Source organism: Triturus cristatus, chromosome 5_1 (genome assembly GCF_964204655.1).
Source record: "Triturus cristatus chromosome 5_1, aTriCri1.1, whole genome shotgun sequence".
NCBI classification, from domain to species: Eukaryota; Metazoa; Chordata; class Amphibia; order Caudata; family Salamandridae; genus Triturus; species Triturus cristatus.
In genome coordinates, this window is record NC_140587.1 from 786,235,075 (window position 1) to 786,261,709 (window position 26,635).

The window sequence follows — 26,635 nt, forward strand, 5'->3', positions numbered from 1 at the left end:
TCAAAATGCTTCAGTTTGTTCTTTATTATACCGAGAAATAAACATGCCATCAAGCCGTCGTCCTTGTTCCAAGCAGTGTGTTGTATATATGTGCTTGCTTTGTTATGGCTACTTGGGGTCAGTAGTCCATTCTTTGTGTTTATGTCTCCTCAACCTCCCTCACTACCTATGAGTGTTCTATCTAGTATGTGAATGTTCTAGTCTTGGCAGTTGATGGTCTGGTCAGCTAGCGAAGTGCTTTATCTCTGCTGTGCTATCTTAATAAATCTATCTTACAACCTGAAGACGTGTCCTGATGCCTAACTAAACAACTTACAACATTTTGGCGATGAATTGACTGACCAGACCAAGGCAGAAGCACAGCGCAGCACGAGAAACACTTCGCACCAAGAACCCAAGACACCTTGTCATCAAACTTGGGCTGAAAGTAACTGGAAAAAGAAACTACTCTGGGTTTACGGAAAATTTAAAGTAACCTGATGTATGTAAGAAGTATTCAACTACATGAAACTGACAAACACCACGAAAACAAGGAATCAGCTGCGAGTTATTTAAAGATATACAGAAAGAAAAACGTTGAAAGAAACTGGTAACCTGAGTTGCGCTAGGAAAAATTGCGAAAAACAACAAGAATTGTCAGGCAACTTGTCATTTCTCCATTTGCTGTCAACCCTGAGTCAAGACGTCATGACAGGTATGGAAGATACTTGCTGTTAAAGCGCAGTCTTGATCTCATCTTGGTTAAAGAGTATTGACATATGGTGACATGTCAGCGATTGCAAACGTGAAGAGTGGATGTTTGATGGAAACTGACATATTTTCAACCAAACGCGTTCCCAAAGCGATTAAATTAAGCCAACGTATGTCTCGAACTGTATAGTGTGGTAAAAACGATATGCGTAGGAGAGGCATGCTTTGAGATCTCTAATGAAGACATCTTGTGACAAGCGTGGATATTCTGATGGAAAAAACTAGACTTTTGAAGAGAGAAGCGAGGCGTCTTCAAGCCTCCGCCTTACCGTTGCTGTTCGGAGTGATCCTTCCCATATTGCTGCCATCCTAATAATGATGACGTCGTGGAATTTCTGTGGGTACTGGCGGAATCACTGGCTCTTCAGCGTCACACTCGTTCCATGTTCAGCGTTCTTGGCGTTGTCCGCATGACCACCCATGGAAAGAGACGCGCTTCCTGCAGGTCATCACGCAAGGTTGTAGGTCACGACGCGACGTCAGGCGGCCATCTTGTTGCCTCGTTCCCTTGGTTACGGGAACACGGATCACGAGTGAAGGAAGAGACATGTTCTGTGTAATGAGTAACAGCGGCATGGTTGAAGTGGCGGATAGAATTGCGCTTATACATCACGCGCCTTTTCCTGGGTGCCGTCTCTTGGAAACGAACGCTGTCATACGGTGAGAGTAGCGTTGCTACAGGGTTTCTCACACGGTGTTGAGTCTGTTCCCAACAGCGTGAAGCAGGCACCAATCGAATAATTGAGTTTTCTATGCTCATCGCATCTCCATTGGTCGTAACATCCTTGTGAGAGTTTAGAGATTAGAGGAACACTCAATTTACATTGCATTAGTGATGTGTCACATTATTCTCGTAAGGTATTATGTCACAGTATCTGAATAATATCTGTGAGAACAGTGCCACCTTGTGGACGTTTGGAATAGTTCATAGGAGGCTCATTTGTGTAAAATCAATAATATGATCGTCACTATATGGGTATTTTACAAACCTCAAATGAATTAAAGTATCTCTGGTGAGTTAGAGTATCCTAAAACAAGGACGGGGATTTAGGACCATGAAAGTTAGGTAACGGAACAGCAAATCGTTTTGATGGTTTCGTTAAACAGCACATATATATGTTGAGGTACCGAAGAAGCGCTAAAAGGAGTACCTTATTGATTCTGTTTTTAAGCGCAGTTACAGAGCAGTTAAAAAAAAAAAAAAAGCAGGTGTGGCAGATGGAAGGAAAAAAAAATATAGACTTAAGGTCATAAGGAATGAAAATCAGACTTAGAGTCATAAGAAAGGATGCCACCTTTATAAAGTATTGAAGTTGTGAAAATTTTAAAGAGTTAAAATGCAAATGGAAAATTGCAAAGTATGTGGAAATTGAAAGACGCTAGTGCAAAAATTGCAAAGTAAATGAAAAACTCGAAGACGCAAGTGGAAAATTTGAATTTGCAAGGTGGAATTCCTGTTTAAATTTTTGTTTAGGGAAGATCTTGCAACCCTAACCCTGTTTCAGGGAAAAGTAAGGACTGAGGAAGCGAGCCTTGGACCACGTGTTCACGACCTAGAGTTGTGACGACAAGAGTTCCAGTACCACGAGACAAAATCGTGACATGGAGGTTCTTTCTACCGGTACAAATGTTCCGCGATTAGAGCCGGGCTTTTTAGCCCTTAGTACTGAGACAGTTTGTCAACAAAGTAATTTAATTTTACGTTTTATGAAGAGGCCCGAACTACATCGTGAGGCCTTTAACCCGAGAAAAGAACCAGAATGTCATTTTTGGACTGTAAGTTCTCTGGCTAAAATTTTTCTTAGGGAGCATTCTTCCAGAACTGTCGAGCATTAGAGGCGTTTGTTGAACTTTTAAATCTTCAACTGTGTGCAGTAAGCAGCGACAGACGGAAAACTGATTGGAGTGCGTAAGCTGTCTCTTCCTGTTTTTTTTTTTTTTTTTTTTTAAACTGTTTATTACAAATCTCAAGAATATACAAGTATGGGCCTACAACCTTCCGGCCGGCCGCTAGAAATGACAGGATCATATGACATACGTTCATAAAACACTTGGCGTTGCAGAGGAGCATAATCAGGAGGTATCCGCGTCGGAAGCCACATCAGCCAGACCCCCGAATACGGTTTCATTTTATACAAACAGGAAAAACCACACCCACAAGGCAACCCGCAATCGAAAGTAGCAGCACGTGCTCCCCAGATGGGGGATCCCAACTATCCACAGGAGTCTAAGGAGGGGAAGGAAAACAGAGCGAGGACTGGGGGAACCCTGTGCCCGGGGCTGGGGAAAGGAGTCAGCTAAGGGGACAGGGCTGGTGAGGCAGCAGGTAGCAATGGTGGCGCGCAGATACCCCCGCGGTAGGCGTTCCAGGGGCCCCAGACTTTCACCCATGTCCCAGGCTTACCCCTCGCCACATACACCACCTTTTCTCGAAACCTGCACCAGTCCATGTGTTCTTTCCAGGCCGACACCGCCGGGGGCCTTTGGGATCCCCACAGTTGAGCAATATCACGCTTAGCTATCATATATCCCAGAGTCACCCACCACGTCTGCGGAGCCGAGTAGTCAGTTGGTTCCCACACATTCAACAGGCATCTCCTCGCTACGGGCAGCAGCGCGACACGCGTAACCACTCGCAGGACCTCGTGCACACCACGCCAGAATCGCTCCACCTTCGGGCATTCCCACAAAATATGCAGGAAGGTCGCCAAAGCACCACACCCACGCTTACACAACCCATCCTCAGCATAGCCCATACGCAGAAGCCTTGGCCCCGTCATGTAGACCCGGTGGAGTATCTTAAGCTGGACGAAGCGAAGGCGAGCCGGTATGGCCACCTCCTTCGGAGAGGCCACCGCGGAGATCCAGTCCTCGTCGTCCAACTCCAGCCCATCGGCAACCCAAGCCTCTCGGAGGCCAGTCCGCAAGCCCGAGCGGTCATTAATCAGTTTTTTGTAAATAAGTGAGATCGTGCTATCTGGGACGTGGCCATCCAGCACTCTATCCTCCAGGGGGGAAGACTCCGGGATGGAGGCAACGTCTGGGAAGACGGAGCCCAGTGCATGACGGACCTGCAAGTACCGAAAGTATTCACTGCCCTGCAACTGAAACTCCGTCTGCAGCGTCTCGAATGTTTTAAATCCCCCCCTCGTCCAGAGATCCCCCACTTTACTGATGCCGATCATGTCCCACTTCTCGAAGCCCTTCGAGGTCCACAGGGAGCCCAACCTCTCAGACGCGTACAGCGGTGACGCCCGGGTCAAACGGTCCTTCCACCCCATAGCTGCATTGGCCGCGTGCCATACTCGCACCATGACACGCGTAGGCCCCGTCAGGCGAGCGTCGGGCGCGCCAGAGTAGAGCGCTCGATTGTAGTCGCCACCGGGCAGTAGCGTCTTGTCCATTTCAAATGCCGGGTTTAAGGCGGGCCCGTATAGGCCATGGTTAATCGCAGCTAGCTGGGAGGCCCAGTAATACCGTTTAATATCCGGGAGGGCGATTCCCCCCCGTCGTACCATGGGAGCGTCAACTTCGCCAGGGCAATACGCGGCCTCACGTCCCAGAACAGGCGGCGCTGCAGACCCTCCACCTCACGGAAGTAGCGCGCCGGGACTAAGTCCATAGTGTTCTGGAGAGCGTACAGGAAGCGTGGCAACGACATCATCTTAAACAACGCCGCCCGGCCGAGCGGCGAAAGCGGCAGGCGCCGCCAGCGCGCGACGTCCTCCTTCAGGCGTTGAAGGGGGGGAAGCAAGTTCCGCTCGTAGCGGGCCTCCGGGTCCAGAGTAATGTAGACACCCAGGTACCTAAACCCCTGAGAGGCAATCTGGATCGGACAGCCCCGCGGGAGGACGGGAGCCTCCCCGGAGAGCACATACACACATGATTTAGCCCAGTTGATGACAAGACCTGAGTTGCGGCCGAATGAACGTAAAACATCAACCAGGACTATTAGTGATTTACGTGGGGAGGCTAGGTACAAAAGGATGTCATCAGCGTATAGGGACACGCGGTCCTCGTACTCGGGGGTCCAACGGAGACCACGAATGGAAGGATGCCACCGCAGCCACTCCGCCAGGGGTTCCAAGGCCAGCGCAAACAGGAGCGGCGACAAGGGGCAGCCCTGTCGCGTGCCCCGGCCCAGCTCGAATGGGGCCGATACTCTTCCATTCACCACCACCTGCGCCAATGGGCCCGACTACAACAATTTGACCCAACTGATGAACCCCGGGCCAAATCCAAACTTCGCAAGCATCGCCCAAATGTATGGCCACTCAAGCATGTCAAACGCCATGGTGGCGTCTAAGGACGCCAATATGGCCGGCTCCCGCACGAATGGAACATGTGCGAGCACCCCGTGCAAGCGCTGCAGATTAAGGGCCGTGTTGCGATGGAGAATAAAGCCGGACTGGTCTTGGTGGACCAGATCGCCCACCACGCCGACCAGCCGATTGGCCAGCACCTTGGCGAGAATTTTGGGCTCCGCATTCAAAAGCGAGATAGGCCGATAGGATGTAACCCGGTCCCGAGGTCTCCCTTCCTTGTGGATCACCACGATTGTAGCCAGACGCTTGTCCAGCGGGAGGGAGCCCAGCGAGTGGGCCGCCAGGAACATCGCGCGGAGGTGGGGTGCCAGTGCATCCGGTCGCAACTTATACAACTCGATAGGGATGCCATTCGGGCCCATGGCCTTGCCAGAGGCGACCGAGCGTATGGCGAGGGCAATTTCGTCGGAGGTGGGAGCGGCATCCAGCGACACCCTGTCCTCCTCCGAGAGGGAAGGCAGCGCGATATCCCTAAGCAGGGCATGGGAATCCTCCTCCGAGCAGGGAGAGACCGGGGAATACACCTCGCGGAAATAATCCGCGAAACAGGAGACAATTTCTTCTGGCTCAGTTACACTCACACCATCCATCCTCTCAATCAGCGGGACCACACGATTCGCTCTCTCCTTTTTATCCAACCACGCAAGCAATTTACCAGCCTTATCACCCACATCATACAGTCGCCCCTGTTGCTCCCTACTGAGGCCCCTGGCCGCCTCCGTAACGAGGGCCCTGTAGGCCGCCTGCTTAAGTTGTAGGACATGTAGTGCAGCATCCGTCACCCCACCCTCTAGATCACCCTCCAATTCGGCAATTTCGGCCTCCACCCGGGTCACCTCCTCCCGCTCGCGCCTCCGGGCATGGGAAATAAGGGATAGGGCCTCCCCTCTGAGAACTGTCTTGAAGGCTTCCCACAGGGAGATAGCCGAAGGGACGGACCCCACATTCTCATCGAAGTATCGCTGCAAGGATTTAATCAAGTCAGCGCGAATGGTGGGGTCGCGCAGGTACCAGGCATTGATTGGAACTACCCTGCCCTCACCCCTCGGGAAGACATCAAAGTGTAACAGGAGCGGGGAGTGATCTGAGATACCCCGTGCCAAATGGCGGACCTCTCCCACCCTCCCGACATAGGCCGCCGGGACAAGGACATAATCAAGCCGGGAGAGGCTACCATGGGCCCCCGAGTGGAAAGTGTACTGCAGCTGCGTGGGATGTTTTAGGCGCCAGCAGTCCACCAATCCCAGCGTATCCAGGAGGCCGGACAGCCACGCACGCGCCCGGGGGAGGTCCCTAGGGGGGTGACGATCCACAGTCCCAGAAACCACCGCATTGAAGTCCCCCCCCCCACCACCAGAAGCCCCCCCCGGAAGGCCAAGGAGGAGGCGCCCCAGGTCTGCAAAAGTGGTCGACTGTAGCCCCGGTGGGACGTATACTGATACAAAGACAACTACTTTGCCCTCCATTCTCCCCACCAAGACAGTGTAGCGTCCCCTATCATCATGGAGCACCTCATCAATTTCCAACGGGAGCGAGTTCTTCACCATGATGCCCACACCCCGTGAGCCCGACGTGAAGCCCGAGTGGGCCACCAAACGGTAGCCACGCCGATTCATGGCACAAAAAGAATTACCAATAAGGTGTGTCTCCTGCAGAAAGACTACATCGGGCGAGATTCGTTTCAAATACTGCAGGACCACACCTCGTTTGATCCTATCCCCCAGTCCATTAACGTTCCAAGACAACAAAGTCAAGTCCCTACCCCCCATCACACACCGAAGCCATCATTCGTCCCCCCGAGAGCACCTTAGAACCAATACAAAAAAGGGTTTGCCTTGTGGTAAAAACGAACAACACCCCACCCCAACCCACCCACCCCAACAGAACTCCCCCCTCCCTGCACCCCTGCATGAGCCCAAACAGCCCCCCCAAAGTGCAGTGTGCCTGTCGCCCCATAGATGGTTAAACTAACTAGACCCCCAGAGGAGGCGGGAGAACCCCCAAGAGACCCCACACAACCTCCACAGGAGGGGAACTTACTCGTACAGACGAATAGTCAAAAATGACATCAATTTTGTCCTGAGCGAGGCCTAATATTAGTCCCTCAGTCCTGATCCGGCGAGCCCTCTCCCCCAACCGCTCCCCCCCCCCACCCCCTCGATCCCGATCCCCAGACAGAGTATCCAGCCAGTCCCCGGCCGCTTCGGGACGATCAAAAAAGTGTGTGCGGCCATCCACCTCCACCCGCAACTTAGCTGGGAAAAGCATCGCATACTTGAGGTTTAGGTCTCGTAGACGACGTTTGACTCCGAGAAAGCTCAGTCTCTGCTTCTGGACCGCTGGGGTGAAATCAGGATAAAAATTTACGTCCATATTGTCGAGTCTGACCGGTCCCTGTAGTCTGGAGGATTGCAGGATAGCGTCTCTGTCCCGAAAGTTGAAAATCCGGGCAATGAGAGGCCTCGGAGGGGCTCCGGCCTTAGGCCTTCCCCCGGGAACCCTGTGGGCCCGTTCCACCGCGAAGAATTTACTCAGCCCCCGGGGCTGGAGATGGGTGAGAATCAAGTCCTCCACAAATAGGTCCGCCGCCGCCTCCTCACGTCCCTCAGGCACCCCGATAATGCGGACATTGTTCCTCCGGGCCCGACCCTCGGAATCTTCCAAGCGGCGATCCATCAGCGCACTCGCCTGGCTAAGCCGGCGCACCTCTTTTTTTTGGAGGGCCGCCACATCTGTCGCGAGGCCCGATGTGGTGTGGGCCAAAGAATCGACCCGGTCATTGGTCTTGGATAGATCGGCCCTCACCACGAGGACCGAGTCAATCTTCTGCGCCAGTGTATCAAAGCGCTGGCCCACCGAGGCCTTCATCTCGGCGATGGCGCCCATGACATCCCGCAGAGTCAGATCCGCGGGCAGAGCAGGAGCATCAGTCGGGCCCTCAGGGGACTTACGTGGCACCTCGGGAGATCCCTTCTGGAGGGTATAGCGGTCCATGCTGTTAGATTGATGGGCTGCGCCACGTCGGGTCGATTTCACCTTTGTCCGGTCACCATCTTGCTTTGTGGACATGGTTCCAGTAACTCGGTCGTGCCAGTCACGTCGTAAAGGGCAGGCAAGCCGGTTCACGGGACCGGGGGGGGGGTCACCACAGGTCCGCGGGGTGGGTCACAGCCGGCGGGCCGGCAGGGCACCCCAACGAGGCCACACCACCTCACAGTGCCCCGCGACCCAACCTCGCCGAGACAGCAAGGAGGGTGCGAAAGTGAAAGTGCGGGGTACGCGAGTCGCCGAGCCCTGCCCGCCGCTGTTGTTCACTTTGTCCCCGGATCGCCCCACAGCTCCAATCCGGGGTCCGGCGAGGAGAAGGCCGCAAACTTCGATCGGTGCTCCCGCCGGTGTCCGAGGTCCAATTTGGAAGCGGAAAACGGGTGCAACCTCAGCTCGGGCTCACCAACACAGTCCCCTCATCTAGGACAGGATATTTTCAGGATATGTGTAGGAGGTCACGGAGGTCCTCGGGAGCCTCGCACCTACGCGGCCATCTTGGTTGCGCGCTAGGCTCCTCCCCCCCCTCTTCCCGTTTTTGATGGCCACAAAGACGGATTGTAGAGAGTAGACTGTTTCTTTTTGTTTTTCGTCAATCGAAGGGAAGAAGGTGGTCATGTCATCGTGATTTTCGTCATGATTCTCATTGTGATCCTCTTCTTATCCTGCCCTTTGCTTTCGTCATCTGGAAGTCCAAGAGGTCGTTGACCTCCTACATGTTTTATGTTTTCTTGCTTTTCCTTTTCATGCTTTAAGCTTTTGTTGGGTGTTTGAAGCGTTTTTGTGTTTTCTGTAAAGGAAGAAGATATGTTGTATATATGTGCTTGCTTTGTTATGGCTACTTGGGGTCAGTAGTCCATTCTTTGTGTTTGTCTCCTCAACCTCCCTCACTACCTATGAGTGTTCTATCTAGTATGTGAATGTTCTAGTCTTGGCAGTTGATGGTCTGGTCAGCTAGCGAAGTGCTTTATCTCTGCTGTGCTATCTTAATAAATCTATCTAACAACCTGAAGAAGTGTCCTGATGCCTAACTAAACAACTTACAACACAGTGCTACAGAGAGGTAAGAATTACTGGAGTTCTTCCTTGCGGTTTGCAATGATGCAGTGAGATAAAATGCGTCCGATGTGCATTGTGATATGGGGTGATACAGAAAGTAACACACCCACGGGGATGTTCTTTACTTCTTGTAAGTACACAGTGTGATAAGACATAGCGATGCAGTGTGATAAGACATGGGCCAGTGAAATTATGCGGCAGGAGAGTCAAATTATGCAGCAGGGTTAAATACATTTTGCGGAAAGAAAAGGCAAATTAAGCGCAGCTATAAAGAGGGCTTCTGTAGCGCACTGCCAAGATTTCAGTTGCCTCCTGGCTGAAGAGTCTGGGCCAATGTTGTGCAGAGCTGAACACTTGTGTTCAACTGGCTTCCGAGCACTTCTAATTGTAAACTAGAGGCTAGAGGGTGGGTAAGAAATAATGCCATGTGCCCAGGATCACACGGCTTTCTTCAAGCATCAATAATATTGTGTCTAAAATGGGGGGAAAGACTGCTTAACCTTCCCTTACATCTGAAAACACGTAGGGAAATGTGGCAACGTGTATCTTATGCCACCCCAATGCATGCCTCAAATGGCCAGATTACAGATTTCTGACACTGCCAAGGGTCCCCCGCACCTTGCCCCCAGCCCACAACCCCTTCCCGAAGCATGTTTAAATAAAAAGAAATTGCGCTTTACCTGATCTGCATAATCCAACCAATCCTAAATAAAAGTAGCCTCCAAAAAGTTTCTAAGGAAGCATCTTGTAAATTTCTCTAACAAATTTACCTCCAAGTATCCACTCAGTTTCTCAAAATGTTCCTGTTAACGCATGAGTAAAAGACATTGTCATTTACAATGGCAATAGCTCTAACAGAAACAATTGCGAGAACTATTGCATTTTTAATGCTAGTTCAAATGACTGTGCAGTAAAGCTTTCACCACAGAAAGGTGGCAGCATTTTTTAAAATAGAAAGCAGTTTTGACAAGTAATCTGCAGCAGATTAAAGGAGCATAAAGCTGGTTTCTCACTTATTGAACAGAAGAACAATCCTACTTCTCTATGGGGTCGATTATGTTGGCGGGCGTATCGCCAGCACCCGCATGGCGGTGGCAATCCGCCCGCCAATTCCCGCCTCCCATTTCCCCCCGCCACATTACAATGGCGGGAGGGACCCCGGCGGATGGAATGACTGTCCGCTGGTCGACTCGTCGACCGGGCGGAAAGTGTTTAATGTGGTGGCGGTGTCTGCAAGACACCGCAATCCATATTAAGAAGCGGGCGGAGATCAGCGTTTCCATGGAAAGGCTCACGGTCTTTGCTGTTGGGGGCCATAGCTGGCCCCCAGGGTGTTGGGGAGGGGGGGGGGGGGAGAGAGGTTGGGGGTGCACATGTGGTACCCCTCTGCATTGCCATGTACAAGGTGGCAGGCACCGCGCGGTGCCTGTCACCTTGTGCATTCTAATGCACAATGTGCATTCCCAGCATTGTGGCGGGCGCGCCCGCCACAATGCTGGGAATAGGGGATGCCACTGCCATGGTGGTGGTGGCATCCTAATTGCAGGTGCGGGACCTCTGCACCCCTGGCGGACGGTCCCGCATTCCGTTACGGCCATCGTAATGGACCCCTATATTTGGAAACTCATTCCTGAAGAGTTTCATCTTGAAGAGTAGAGACGGTAATTATTTTAATTCCCTATGTTTGTTTTTTGATTTAATGTACATTTTTTGTATTGGTTTGTTGTGTTCGCTTGTTAAGTTCTCATTTTCAGGATGGCTGCTAGTGGCATGAGTCAACCCCCACAATTTTTGTGTGAACGTGGGGAGCCTACTCTTCCCTGGAAGAAGTGAAAACCCCTATTTGATTCGTACTTGATTGCAATCGGGGGCAAAAAAAATTCTGCAGCTAGGAAACAGGCCGTCCTTTTGCACAAGCTAAGAATTGAAGGGAGGATAATTTATGATAGCCTGGATCCTGTGCCTATAGGAGGTGTTGGAGAACCAGGAGATGTTTACAAGATGACTGTGTTACTTCTTCAAACACACACTTGGCGCTTGCATTAATGTTGCAATGGAGAGACTTACATTTTTTATGAGAGTGCAAGCTAAAGGTGATTAGGTAATTACGTAGCGGCACTTAAATCCTTGACTCACACATGTGAATTTGAACAACTGTCTGATTCACCCATACGTGATCAATTAGTCCGCTGCACCAATGACCCAAGAATTCAGGAGAAGCTATTAGCCAGGAATCCAAATTTAAAAGGGGCCATTAGTATCGTGGAGAGCATTGAGAATACCACAACGTGGGTAAAAGAAATGAGAAGTGCCATTACATCTTGTGAACCAATTGTCACAATTAATCCCAATGGGGATGGAGATACAGATTCTAATGTACATTCCACATCTATTCAACAAGTTGCAGTAAAACAAGAAAAAAATACCTAGCAGAAGTGAAAAGCCAAGGTGGAGTACCTATGCAGGTAGAGACACAGAATGAGATGTCCTGAGTGTGGCAGTCAAGGCCACTGACCTAACTATCCGAATTGTTTTGCAAAGAGTGTCAATTGCAGGAACTGCGGAAAGAAAGGACATTCTGCATAGATGTGCAGGAATGCTAAAGTGAATTACTCAGATGAAGATCCTAATTACCCTCCACAAATTATTCATCATATTTGTGACGTGTCAAAAGAGGTTATTCAGGATGTGAAGGGTGTAGATTCCAACACTTTAATTATGCCAAAATGTGACATGCAGGTTGGACGCGGGATCGTTACTGTCCTAGCTGACTCGTGCTCACCCTACGCACTTATAAGTGACAAGGTTTGGGACAACACTTTTGGAAAAGACGATATCACTGTTCTACCTCCTGACATTAATCCTGTTGGATATGGTGGACATAACATTGATCTGGTGGGTTACTCCATTCAAACCATTGCTTTCAAAGGAAAAGAAGCTGTTGGTAAGGTTTACATCGCCAAAAGAGGTAACAATCTACTAGGATGGCGTCACCAGAGAGATCTTGGCATCATTTTAAACCCGAATGCTCGTGAACAAGTGATGTTAGTCACACAACAGAATAAGAATGGTCACATTATCATGAATTACCCTACAGTTTTCAGCTACAAACTGGGGTTGCTCAAAGGTTTTAAACATAAAATAATTTTGAAAGCAGGATCCCAGCCTGTTGTCCACAAAGCAAGGAAGGTACCTAATCTCATGTTTGTAAAACTACAAGAGCATCTCAACAGGTTGATAGACCTGGGGGTAATCCAGGAGATAGAATCATTCGAATGGTTGGCCCCGATTGTTTTGGCCCCAAAGGACAATGGTACCAAGATTCGGATGTGTTGACTTGAGGAGCCTCAACAACTGTATCTGGGTTGACAGACAACTGTTGCCCAATATTAATGCGGCTCTTGCTAAATTGTGTGCGGCCACTGTTTTTAGTGTAATAGACCTATCATCGGCCTATCCTCAAGTTTTACTGCTTGAGGAATCAAGGGCTTTAACCTCTTTTGTCACACCTCTGGGAGCTTTCAGGTTAATCAGAATGCCTTTTGGGTTGGCTTCTGCCGCTGCCTGCTTCCCGAGGTTGATGAAGGAGGTTTTAGCAGGGATAGATTCTGTCCTGTTCTTCCAGGTCGACATACTTGTCTTTGGGAAGGACACGACTAGCCATGATGTGTTAAACCAAGTTTTGTGGAGACTACAAGAGTGTGGTTTAACCCTTAAAAAGGAAAAATGTAAATTTAGTGGCAATTCTGTGTCTTACCTAGGTCACACCATCACTGGTGAATGTATCGGCCCCAAGGTTAATTTAGCAGAAGCGATCTCACAAGCTTCTACACCTGTTAACAAGGAAAAAGTTAAACCGTTCCTTGGACTCTCTGAGTACTACTCAAAGTTCATTCAGAATTTTGCATGTGTATTACACCCGTTGAGACTTTTACTCAAAAGAAAGCAGACTTTGTATGGACTGAAGAATGTACATCTGCCTTTAGCAAAGTTAAGGAGATGATTTCTTGCATGCCTGCTCCAGGACATTTTGATGTGACAAAACATCCTAACCACTGATGCGTGGTCTTGGTGCTGTCCTTTCACAAATGGTTGACTGCTGTGGAAAAAGTTGTGTGTTTTGCTTCGCGTGCCCTTAGAGGTGCAGAAAAACGCTACACTGTTATAGAACGTGAGGCCCTAGCGTGTAGTTGGGGTATCCACCTTTTCAGATTTTATCTTTGGGGTCTTCCTTTTCTTGTAAGAATGGACCAAAAGCCTTTTGTGCATATGTTCGCATGCAGAAATGTCAAACGCCACACCTAGGATCAAGAGATGGATTGTAGGGTTGTGGGAATATAATTTCATTGTTTACTATTTGCCAGGTTTGAGAAGTGTGCCTGCAAATCTTTTTATCCAAGATGCCTTTAGAAAAACCTAGCTACACCTGTGTTGAGTCTGCCATATCATGGGTCAAAAAGCCGGCCCTCAACAAGTCTGAATGGAATTCTTGTATTGCAAATGATGAATCTAGAATAATTTTGGATAACTACGTTGTCAAAGGGTGGCCACTAAATTCTGATGTGGCCACTAAATTCTGATGTGCTCCTATCTGTGATACGGTTTTGGAATGTGTGTGATGAGCTATGCATAGTTGAAGGGAATCTCTTTAGGGGTGAAAGATTAATTCCCCCCCATAGGTTTACGTCAGCAAATTCTCAATCTCGCCCATGAGGGAAATCACCAAGTCCAGAGTCAGAGAATCATACTGGTGGCCTGAAGTTGACAGACAGGTTGAAGAAGTAGTCAGGGAATGTGTCCAGTCTGCGAGTAATGACCTGTCTAAAAAAGTAAGCACGACCCCACTTTCACCAGTGAAGTTACCTGACCAACCTTTGACTAAACTAGCTTTAGATATTGTGGGGCCATTTGACATTTTAGCTCCCAATGAGAGATTTGTAGTTGTTTTGGTAGACTACACGTCTAAATGGGTTTCGGCTTTTTGCATGGGATCTGTTGTCAAAAAAAACATAATTGAATTCCATGGAGAGAATTTTGTTTCAGAAGGCATACCGACAACGGTGTTCAGTTCATTTCTTTGGAAATTGAAGAATTTTTTTAAAGATCTCTCCATTACCCACCATCGCACAGCCCTTTACACACCACAGGCCAATGGCCTTGTGGAGAGCATGAACAGGCTTGTTAGGGAAGTGCTCAGACTGCTATTGAAATGAAGATTCCTTTAAAAAAAAGTATTGCTTGAAAAATTGGGGGCTCACAGGAATGCGCCCAACAGAGTCACTGGTATAACTCCGTTTAAGAACCTCAGAGGTAGGGCAGCTGGGTCCAAACTCACTCCCCTGTGTTTGCATAATAATAAGAACGTTGCAAATGATGGGTCCAGACATAAGATAAGGAGATACCAGGATATGTACAAAAAGAGATATGAGGAGAAGAAATGAGTTAAAAAATGTTTTTGGAATGTAGGTGACATGGTGTTTATCAAGAAAGTGGTATGGTCCCACAAAGGAGAAAGTAAGTTCATGGGCCCAAGGCGCATTGTTAGTCATGAAAAATTTGGTAATGCTGAATGATGGAGATGTATGTCTCGCCTTGCTAAATGCGTGGAGGCTGCAGACACCAAGAAGATGGTTCTACGGGATGGAGTTCAACTTAATCCCTCGTTTGCAGGGAGAAGGGCGAGGAAGCCTCCATTGTATTTTAGTGATTACGTTCCTAAGTAATGTTCACCAACAATGTATCCACTTCTTACTTTTATTGCATTGTAATGTTCACCAATGATGTATCCGTTGTTTATTCTATATCTTTTCTATTTCTTCCTTTTCTTTCTGTTATTATTTCTATTCTTTTTGTACAGGGAAGACATTTTCTATATGCTGGTAATGTGTGTACTTGTAGTGTCCCTGGTCCTGCATAGGATATTGTGTATGATAAGGTACTTTTTATTTTGGGATGAGTGGTTTTAAATTTATGTAGTGTCCCTGGTCCTGCAAGGTATTTTGGAGAGGGGTGTGTACTGCTGTAGGTAGAAGTGAGGAATGTATTGCCAATTAATTTAAGTTATTGTAGTGTCTTGTGGCTTTAGGGGCATGCGAGGTGTTTGAGTGAAGACTGAAAGGACCCATTTTCTGAATCGATGAATGTATTGCCATTTATTTTAAGTTTATGAGGTGTCCTGTGATTTAGGGATGAGCAAGGGTTGAAAGATACCCTATACCTACTGCTTGAGTGAGGGTTGTAATATACCCATGTTTTATGCAGTATGCTATGTAAGGATGATCGAGGGTTGTAGTTTCCCTCTGCTCACTATTTTTATGCGGTTGAACGAGACACTTTCTTATGCTCACAAGATGCTCTAAGTTGGGATGACTGTGAATTGGAAGATAGATACCTGTTGCTTACTTTTGGGTTTAGTATTGAAAGATACCCATTATGTATGTTTATTATTTCTAAGGGGCGGGGGAATGTGTTGTATTCTATATTCGCTAGAATGGGTTCTTTTCCTAGTTTCCATGATACCTGCTGCTCAGCCTCTGTGTGTGATGTCACAGAATGTTTATGTATGCCAGAGGGATCAGTTGGAGAAAGCAGGCTGAGCAGCAGGAGACTGCTCCTGGTGGGGCACTGATAGGGCATTTACAGGATATCTGTAACAGAGACTATTGTCTCCCATTAAACTTTATCATGAAACCTACGCTACCAGCCTACAGAGGATCATTCTTTGACTGCAACAGTCGCCTTACGATTGAATACGATGGTGGACCCTCATAATAAGGACATTTTGGGCTACTTACTGTATCAGCTGGCTAACTACCAATAGGCCAACACTAAGTTTTATGTTTAGTATCGGAGAGTCTTTGTACCAACTGGTTTCGTTGAATGTCTCTGAGCCATTTAAATCTATGGCACTTGGCCTTTTACCTGTATCTTGCGCTCATCCAAAACTAAAACACCTCTGCTCCTCTCCATTGTAGAGTTGTAGCCCGCGCCAGGTACCATTTGGTCCTGGTGTGAGAAGGAAACCCAATGATGAAGCATGCCACCCTCAGGTGGGTGAGGGTTCTTGACCTAAAAGCATTTGTTTCACATACACAAATACTCTTTCCATATCTAGACATACTTATGCATGCTTTCTATTGATGGGGTGCCGTACTCTTCTGGTTGGATTATTCACTCCCATTAGACCTTTTGTGTGCGTAGACCCCAATGTACATTCACCCTTTAATGAAACGCACATCTTTCTCACAAAAGCCTGGTTCGACCTGGCATGTTTTGGCGTGTTTCCCCTGTCTTTTTGCTTTCTGACCTCCTGGTTTTGACGTGCTGAACTCCATTTTTGCTGGTTTAGTGTCTCTGCACACTTTCTCACTGCTGTTTAGTGTTCAAGTCCAAGTGCTCCTGCTGTAAATTGTTTATGGATTGGTGGTTCCATAATTGGCTTATCTGATTTTCTACGAAGTCCCTAGTACAGTGCGCTCACTGTGTGTGCCCAGGACCTGTAAATCAAATACTGCTAGTGGGTCTGCAGCACTGATTGTGCCACCCTCACAAGTAGCCTTCAAAGGGGTCTCAGATCTGCAACTGCAGTGTCTGCGCGCAGCTTTTATTGCCATATCGACGTTGCTAGTGCACCAACTTGTCAGGCCATAACCTTCCCTTACATCCAAGACGCCCCTATGGGCAGGGTGCAGTGTGGGTGAAAGGTAGGACATGCCCTGGTGTGTGTTACATGTCCTGAACGTGAAATACTGTGCATTTCATTTTTCACTATTGCATGGCTATCTGTCTCATAGGAGGACATTGGAGTTGCCTTGTAAAACCTTACACTCAAGTTTCCATTGGGGCAAGGTTGAGAACTGAAGTTTAGGCTTCCTGAACTCCGAATTTAAAAATACATCTTTTAGTGAAGATGATTTTTATATTGTGCGTTTCAAAATGCAATTTTAGAAAGTGGGCATTTTCTTGCTTAACCATCCTGTGTGCATTTGCCCTTTGTTTTCCCCATCTGGGTTAAGAGTGACAGGAGCTGAGGATGAGCATTCACACTAGACCAGGACTAGACGGACACAATGGGGAAGTTGAGGTGTGTCCAGCCTTTACTGGGTGATTCGTGGCCAGGCTGAATAGACCTGGCTGCATTTAGTGTAGTGGGAGGAGTTGTTGCTTGCTCCTGAATGGGGAGAGGCATCCACAGTCCAATCTGTCTTCCCCCCCTCCTGGAGTGAAGCTGGCCTGAGCCAGGAAGAACTGGTTTATGTATGCCAGGGGAACTTTGTTGGTACCAACTTCAAAGGGAATTGTTGTATAAATTGTGGGTCCTGACCCCAGGACTTTGAAACTCTTTGGGATTAAGTAGCCTGCCAAGAAGAAGAGCTGGAGAAGCTGTTAGGAGGGACTACCACTTTGCTGTGTTGGCCAGCAGTGGCTGCTTCTATCTTGGGCAGTGAAAGGACTGGACTTTCTGCATCTTATTTTCCTTAGTTACTCCAAGGGCTTGAGGTAGAGCTTTCCCCCTGTTCAAGAGCTCTTAGGAACAGCAAAGACTTCACGGTTCATCTGCTACCAGCACCAGGAAATGTGTGTTTTGTGCTGTAGCAGAAGAAAAAGCAACCGGGTGACCTGAAGGCACCGCAGAGGGTACTGCTGCATTTCGTACCACAACCCTGGTCTCTCCAACCGATGCTGCCACAGTGCTGCTGCTTGCACTGTGACCTGTGGGCACTGCACTTCGCAATGCCTCGCTTCACATCGCCGCCCTTGTATCCCCATCGATGATGCTACCTGCACCGTGACCACTTGGCACCGCAGCCCTGGTCTTACTGATTCCGCTGGATGCAGTCACCAAGCTGCTGCCTGCTCCGCTACCCGAGGGCACTGCACGCACGGAGTTCGATCTGCAACATGTGTGACTTCAAGGGCCTGATGACTCCTGTACCCACCCCCGGAAATGACGCCTGCCAACGCTGGAGCTCATTGCGAGGTCACCAATGCCCTGCATTTCTGAAGGTACACCCAGACACCGTCGGTGGCCGTGACCGGGCTGAACCGTTGGATTTGTTTGTTCATGCTACTGTGATAGCCCCGGACGGAGCTATCAACCTCAAAGAACTGTATTTAAAGTCTGGTTTTGCATTGTTCTTGCTAACTGTATGTTGGGTATTTTTTATTTTTTTGGTCTTGTTTTACACACACAAATATTGGCTACTTTTTTCTATAACTGGTGTGGTGTCCTTTTGTAATGTTTTCACTGTATTACTGTGTGCTATATGCAACTTCTGTACATATTGCCTCTGAGAGGAGCCCAACTGCTTGTGCTAAGCTACCAAGGGGGTGATCAGGGGTTATTTTAGAAGTGTAACTCCCTTATCCTGACCAGGGAGAAGGATCCCTACTTGGACAGGGTAACAACCTACCAACTAGAGATCCCCATTTCTAACAGGCCTTTATTCAAAACTCTACACAAGTCTCAAAATGGCACAGAATTTTGCTTATCCCCCGTGACAAATATCCATTCTTTTAAATTGAATGTATTCTTGAAGACTGAGTATACACCTGATCCGAGTTGATGGTAATCTCGAATATAAATCAAACATCATACTCTGCTTGTGACCATCAATATTGACCACATCAGATCGGTGCTCACTCGCCTTACACCCACAACTGCAAACCCATCTCAGCACACATTTATTATGTATCCTTTTTAGAGGTTCCAGATCGACCATCCCTACAACTCATAAAATTGCCTTTTCTTTCGCATCCATTGCAATGGATGTGGCCTAATGGCTAGAGCGGCCAACCTCGAAGTTGGGTAACAGTGTTCGAGTCTCAACAGGGACGCTCAACATCCTGTCATCCTGGGCAAATCGCGTAATCTACCCGTGCCTAACAAAATGAATGTGCCAGTCTGTAACGTAACTGGTACTCATGTAAAGCGCTCCGATACCTTCGGGTTGAGTTCACGCTATGTAAAACTCTCCCCACAAATGTTAAGTCCTTATTGCACAGTATTCATTCGGCTAGTCAACTGCAGGACGGATGCCCAGAGTCAATTGATTTCATCCACTCAAGCTCTTAAACCGGCTAGGTGGGAGGTTTGGACATGATGCCCTGGACGTTTTTGCATGCAAAGAGAAATGAGCTGCTGAGATTTAGTACCCGCTTGCAAGAGCATTGGGTACAGGAGTAGATAGACCCCATGTCAATGACTGAAAAAGGTTAGGATATCTGAACTGTAAAATTATCGGAGTCTGAGGTGTGGTAGTGAAAGTAACAGCAGTATACTCATTTTGTCAGCAAGTGGTCTTGGACTATGCTAATTAAGAGGCCATAATTTCCTTCCTAGGGTCTTTTGCCAGTACTCCGCAAGCGGCATAAGGACTTCCCTCTCAGTCACTGAAGCTGAGATCTCTAGGATGTATCCCTTTGTATTTCATGTTGTGAGAGATTAGCTACATTTGTTCCCAAGTTGCCCTTACTCAAACTTGACAAAAATTGTTCTGTGGGCTTCTCCTGTCTGAATCTATCTTAATAGAAGGAAATGGTACTCAAGGCGTTGGAGATCAATGAGCATCTACCTGCCAGAGTCTTCTGAATTTAGGTGGTGTGAATAATTTTGGAAATGGGACTACTCCATGTTTATCTACCCAGGACTAGCGCGGGGGCCCCTTCTCTTCCCTAGTCTAAACTGTTGAGATCACTCAATCACAGAAGGCAGGAACTAGGAGAGTAAACCTCCTTGCATTTCCAGTAGTTACCTTGATAATCACGGGGCCTGATCTTTACTCTGTAGTAATGAAGGAGTGAATGTTTAGTAGTACCACTGATCCAAAAATATTTAGTTGCAAGTGATTGCCACGGATATCCTTAGGATGTTCTTGGGAGGGGTGTATAAGATTTGTATGTAGCATTGTCCAGCATCCATAAGGGGAGAGTGTTTTTGCTTGGAACTGAAAAGACGAACACGTTTGATTCAGGACAAAGGTATGAAAAGGCACGGTCTCCTGATCTATAGAGAACTTTTTTGTTTGTTTGAAGAGTCTTATCTTGTTAGAACAAAGGCCTTGAGTTCAACTTCAAAACTACTCTCCAGATATTTCCATAAATAATAGATATTGTGCTCTTAAATGGGAGATTATTTTTCTTTCAGCCATTTGGATTGCTTGACTTTTCTCTGACTAGAGTCATTTCTTCTTTGTTGGCTTTGGTTGTGCTTATCTGCGAACACTCTGACAAAGTCTAAAGCTCACTGTATGTAACCTTGCTTTGTAGATCAATTTCCTCTGCTGACAACCAAGCGAGTGTTTTGGAAAGGCGTACTCGAGGAGCTGCTGTGGTTCATTAAGGTAAGGCCACTCATGTCTTTTAGAGTGTGACAGTAACTGTTATAATATGCTTAGTCGTCAGGATGCAACTATGAAGCCTCCTATATCTGGGGGCTTATTGGGAAGAATATTGTCTGAAGCTAAAACCACCTCCCCTTTCAAAAACTGCCCCACTGTTTAACTAGTTTCTGTTGAATAAATCATTAACCCAAAGGTAGACCAATAGATAAGTTTTATATTTGGCATAAAATAATCTCAGCCTTCAGATGCTGGGATCTCTTTTGTAAATGATGGTATGAAAGGTGTCCAGGCACAGTGATTCGTGAGAAGTCTAAAAACCTTTAATGCTGTATGGCTGTATGTGTGTGGGTTTGTGCTTCTGTGTATGAACTAGAGTTGTCTTGAAAACATTGTAATACAGTTCTGGTTCTTCACTCAGAATTGAAATGATGCATGTAATAAACATTTCAATTCTCATATATCGCCAAAACTTAATGCTGCATGCCTTTTTCATGACATCGCAAGTAAAATCACAAATTTTATTGAGTAACATTAATGAAGGTGCTTTAGTGGCTGGTGTTGGGTAGACGTACGGGGTCTGGACAAAAACCGCACCCTGTGGCTAGAATGTAATTGCCCAAGAACAAGTTTAAGTGTATGGTATTTCTATAGCGTAAACGCAGCTAAGTGGCAGCAGATCTCTGTTCAGAGTTAAAGACTAGAATAAAGTCAAGTGACAGAAGAGGTAGCTGAGTTGTAGACAGTTAATGCAGTGTGGTGTTCTTTTGAGGTGAGGCTTCAGCTCTTTCCTTAATTGGAGCAGCATTGGGTTGGTTGATACAGATATGTTCCATATCATGGGCGCATAGATGTAAAAGTTCTACTGCCATGTTTTTTCTTTTATTTTCCTTCTTAGTCAGCAGTCTGATGCCTTGGATGTTGGTGTGCTGCGAACCACCTGAGCTTGTCTGCACGATAAGCGTGAGTGTGCTGGCAGTGATGACTTTTTAAATTATACCACTGGATTTGAAGATGGTGCAGCCAGCATGGATAGCCAATAGTCCCATCATTATGGGGGTGATAGGAGTATATTTCTTCAGGCCCTGGATAAGACAATCTGCAGCTTGCAGAATGCCATTGTGGAGTTTGCAAGGCCATGGAGCAGGGCATTGCCACCATCCGGATGCATCAGTCTGGCTTCTTGAACAGCAGTTCCAAAGTCACTTTCTTGCAGAATTATTTTTATTATTATTTATTTTTGTTTTTACAGAAACTGATACTAGGCCAGCTTTTACCAATGTGTGGTCCAGGGTGAATCTAAGTGACGTTGCAGTCGATGGAAGATCTTGTTCGAAGCTTTGGTTCATGCCACTGAACCAGGTTTGTGGTGGCTATGGGGAAGCGATGTAGAGCATCAGGGTTCACTCCATGGCCTGCTTCGGGACAGTGCCTGGTAGTGTCTTGAGGGATAACTTACTTGTAGAAGGCCAGGTGTATGTGATCGGAGTCTTGAGTGCAGGATATATCTGAAAGTAAGACCCTACATCAACAGAGCGCTGGGCATGGTCGAAGGATGTACTTCATGTTCAGAATGATTTCTGGTGTTGAATATGTTGTGACTATCGAAATGGGCTTTTACCTCAACAAATTTTTACAATCCACTTGTGGCTTGAGCAAGGCCAGTTTGTCCTCACAAAGCTTGCCATGTATGGCCAAAAATTAATGGCAGTATATTTTAGGCTCATTTGTTTTTCTTGCCCTGAACTGTGCCCTCAGTGGATCAGTGGGCGGGGCAGACATTGGACGGTTACATTTACTATTCTAACTTCAGTCCTAGAATATTTGGGGGAAAGAGCATCTTTGAAATGTAGTAATATGGAATTGGAGAAAGTGAGCAATACCAAATTTAGAGTGTTGGCATTTAGAGCCTCTTTAGTGAAGTCAGGGGTGTTGTGAATAGTAATGTGACCGGATGACATCAATGATTCAAGTTGTGATGTTATCTGATATGATGTCTTGAATAGTGTGAGAGAAGTGTTGCTCAGACTGTAGCAAATATCAGAGGTTTTTAACATGTTTGTTGCGCCCGTCGGCCAACGGTCGTCGCGAGAACTACCTCGGTAGTGCTGCGCACGTCTGTTGGCTGACGCGGCCCCGCCCACTCAGTGGAACGCCCCGCGGCGGAATTACCGCAGCGGTAAACAGCTTAATTTTAGCGTTGTAATCATAATATCCCTCTATTTGAAGTAACTTTAAAGGAGTTTCTGTTATTATTTTCCTTGATGTGGTTATTTTTTGTATAAATAACGCCTGGTAACCAAGGAATGAAATGGAATTCCACAGTAGTTTCTTCCTTCTTGCGGATGTGGCCTTTCCAAATTGAATTCTTGACTTGCAATAATAGAAAGCCCAAAAACTTCTAGGTTAAAACTACAATATAATCTGAATGCCAACAGTATGTTGGCTGTCTCTTAATTTTCATCCAGTGTCAATCGTTCCTTTCTCCATGTTTTCATTAAGCTAGATCACAATTTGCCTCCTTCATGGCAACCAAAATGTGCACTTTTTTTTTTAAACAAACTTTATTCATCATTTCCAGTTACAATAAAGGTAGAAATTGCATTCAATTGTTTTCTTCATAACAAGACCATGCACCTATGCAATGGGATAACACATGGGAAAAAAAAAAGACATATCAGTGCACATCAATGAATGTGGTTAGGACGAATGAAGTGTATTGTTACCCAGTACAATTGTATACATGAATACCGGTTGGGATTTTCTTTGTTTTATCCTTTGTCCACCCCCCCTTCTTTTTTTGTACATTCTTAATATATTCTCTGGACAGAGCGTCACCTCATCCTGTATTGGATTTAAAACCTAACAATAATTGTAGATTGCCATAAAATCTATTGCAATATGTACTGATCGCCTGTGACTGGTGATATATAATATGTATACGGGCTGTCCTACTCTGTTTTGTGTTAAAGTTCTAAGAAATAACAATAAAAACAAATTTAAACAAAAAAAGTCAGTGCACATCAATGAAATAAAAATGTGGTCCCACCTACACAGACAATCAGTTGGGCAGCCGTAATTTGAACGGATCCTTTCTTCAGGTCATTTTGTGCAGCAAATAGCTTAGTACCTGTATAAATAAAGTGACAGTAACATACATTTGAATAACTCCCCACACGGACCACATCTTCTCAAATTGTTTCTTGTGTATTTGATAATTGCCTAGTGCCAGAATGACTACATTTATCAGGTGCAAGCCCAGGCTAAAGAACAAAGTTCACCCACATGAGCGTTGATCTAAAAAGTGGAGCCCCTAAGTTTAATGATTACAACGTCAGGATGTCGAATGATTTGAAAGATTCAACAGTTGGTCCCAAATCATAGCGATCGGTTCCTTCCTCAGGCCTCTTTTCTCTTCCCTGCGAATATCCACACTCTGCCAGACCCCACCTCTCTACTTCAACTTTCCAACTAAGTATTGTAGGGGACCTTGGGGATTTCCACCTCTTGGTGATACCCCATTTAGCAAGGAGTAGAGCTAAGTCCGCAAATCTGGTATGTACTTTAAGTTCTTTACGTCTTTTGTATAGACCTAGTATGCTTGTTTCTACTTTATGCCATCCCATGTTCCCTACTACCTCCTGTAGAAACGTGGTTATAACCCCCCCCATATGTCCTCCAGGTAGGACAGTCCCACAGCATATGTAACAGATTGGCGTCTTGCTCGGGGCAACGAGGACAGCTTGGCGGGAGAACAGGAAAAATGGCATGCAGGCGATGGGGGGGGGTGGGGGGTCAAGTACGCTCTTTTTGTGCGATCATATATTGAATAAACTTGAATCAAGTTACGGGAGACCCGTTTCGGGTATTCCAATACTGTTGCCCATTCCGTGTCAGACGGTGGCTTATCAATATCCAGTTCCCATTTGGAACAAGTTGCGGTGAGGGGGGGTAGGACGGTGAGCATGTATGCCCCGGTAGAACAATCTGGTTAAATGGCCACCGGTCCCCATAAGGTACAAATAAATAAACCAACTCATGGGTATCGGGCTCTGCACCATGAGGTGCCCAATATTGTTAACATACTGTGTCGGGCTCGCATAGGTCCGTTACAGTGAGTCTGTGACACCGTTCTCATTTATAAAATCAGAGTGTGTAAGTAGCATTTTATCTCCAAACAGGTCCCCTATAGTCGTCACTCCAGCCTATGTCCACGGGTATAGCCGGTGAGTGGTAAGTGTTCTGATGTAGTTGGAATACCTAGTAAGGGACTATTTGGCGAATATGTGGGAAGGGTGTTCCGTGTATTTCAATGCCTGTTTCCAGTAAGTAATAGCAGTTCTGAGACTGGACCGCTGTGTGATGTAATGTGCAGCTCTGGGAGAGCAGCCTGTGTAATGTACCCTGAGATAGCATGTACTCCGAATATGCGATTTCCTGTAAATTACGCCCAGCTAGCCAGTAGGACAGCCATTGTAGCTGAGAGGCTAAGCAATAGGCATAGAAATCAGGAGCTCCCATTCCCCCAGCATCGGATGGAAGCAATAACTTCGCTAGGCTCAGGCGCCGTCGGCCTGAGCCCCAGCTTAAGGAGATCAGAAGTGTGTTTAGGGTTGTGAATACAGCTCTGGGGATAACCACCGGGAGATTAACGAAGTAATACAAGAGGCGCGGGAGCATGACCATTTTAGGGATTGTCAACCATCCTGCTACCAATAAAGGCAGTGAAGTCCAAAACGTAATTTGTGCCCTTAGGGAACGGATAGCCTTATGTAAGTTGCCTTCAATTAAATCAGTTTTAGTTCTGTACACCTGTGTCCCCAAATATTTAAAAGTGTGATGAGCAATAGTTATCAAGCGGTGTCCAAATGGTAGTCTGGTCAACCATATTAGAACCAAAGTTGATGGCAAAGCCAGCTATGTGTTCTATTTGTATGAAAAAAACTTGCTACAGGGGGTAGATTACTCCGCAAGTTCCTAGAATATAAAATGATATCGTCTGCATAAACCGGGCATGGTGAGTGTTATTAATGACTATTCCCCCCCCATTCCCCAGAAGAAGCTTGGAGTTGGTGGGCAAGAGGTTCGAGGGCGAACAGAATGGGAGAAAGGGGGCAGCCCTGCCCAGTGCCACTTATATTTGGTATGGATCCAAGATGTGTGCTCCTGTACGCACCCTCGCTGTTGGTAGATATAACCATTGGAACCAGCGCGTATAATCCTGAGGGATCCCAAATTTCATTCAGGCTACCCAGGTCTATAGGACTCCCATCCAGGGTACCCCAAATTAAGACCAATCTACCCTCCTTGTCTATGCGTTGGTCCTGCATTTCAAACGGGACCCCGGACCTCAACCAAATAGCGGGACCCCGGGCAAAAGCAGAATAAGTTGTGTAATACAGTTGTCCCCTCCATCTACGTTGTCATTTGGTGGCTTACTGAGCTGTGAGATGCGTCTCCTGTAAGAAAACTACCTGTGCTTTGCGCCAAATCAGTTGGGCGTGTACTCTGTGACGTTTATGGGGTGAACCTATTCCCCTAATATTCCAGGTGGTATGATTGTATCGCACTCGAACTAGCCAGGAGTGTACATCCAACTAGGCCAAATAAGAAAAAGGACAACTTCTGGGAGAAATGGCCCATCAGCCCCCCTGTTTAAACGCCCCAATACACTGCCCAACTACGGAACTAGGTTCGACCAAACTAAAATAACAGACATAAAACTAAAGAAATTGAGCATGAAAATTGGCTACTGCAATTGGGTTCATGGCTAAGGAAAATTGCAGTGGGAGCTGTTTGCACTCCACAGGAACTGTCTCGCCTAAGCCAAATAGGGAGGGGGTGCCAAAATCTACAAATCTCCGATCTTATTTTCACAAAAAACTTCATTAAAGAAACCCATTTGACACCACCTTATTGGCGACTTTGTCACTCAAACACATTGTGGGCATGTTCTGGGCAGATCCCTAAAACAAAGCTGTGGACCTATCTTTAAAAATACCAGTAACCATGAGAAGTCTATTAGGCCAAATTGAGAGGATCCAGTCTGCTCTTTAGAAAAATTATGATCATATCGTTTTTAAGCTGAATGAATAACGCTAAGAATAATGGATTCCT

General features: G+C 46.8%; 1 protein-coding gene across 1 annotated transcript in view; it reads left to right on the forward strand.

Moving 5' to 3' along the window:
* TYMS (thymidylate synthetase) overlaps window positions 1-26,635 on the forward strand; it is an 81,653-nt gene that overhangs the window by 12,648 nt on the left and 42,370 nt on the right. Inside the window, exon 2 of the mRNA XM_085605808.1 lies at window positions 20,448-20,521. Within this exon, the coding sequence (XP_085461934.1) occupies window positions 20,448-20,521 (74 nt within the window). The remainder of the gene's footprint in view (window positions 1-20,447; window positions 20,522-26,635) is intronic.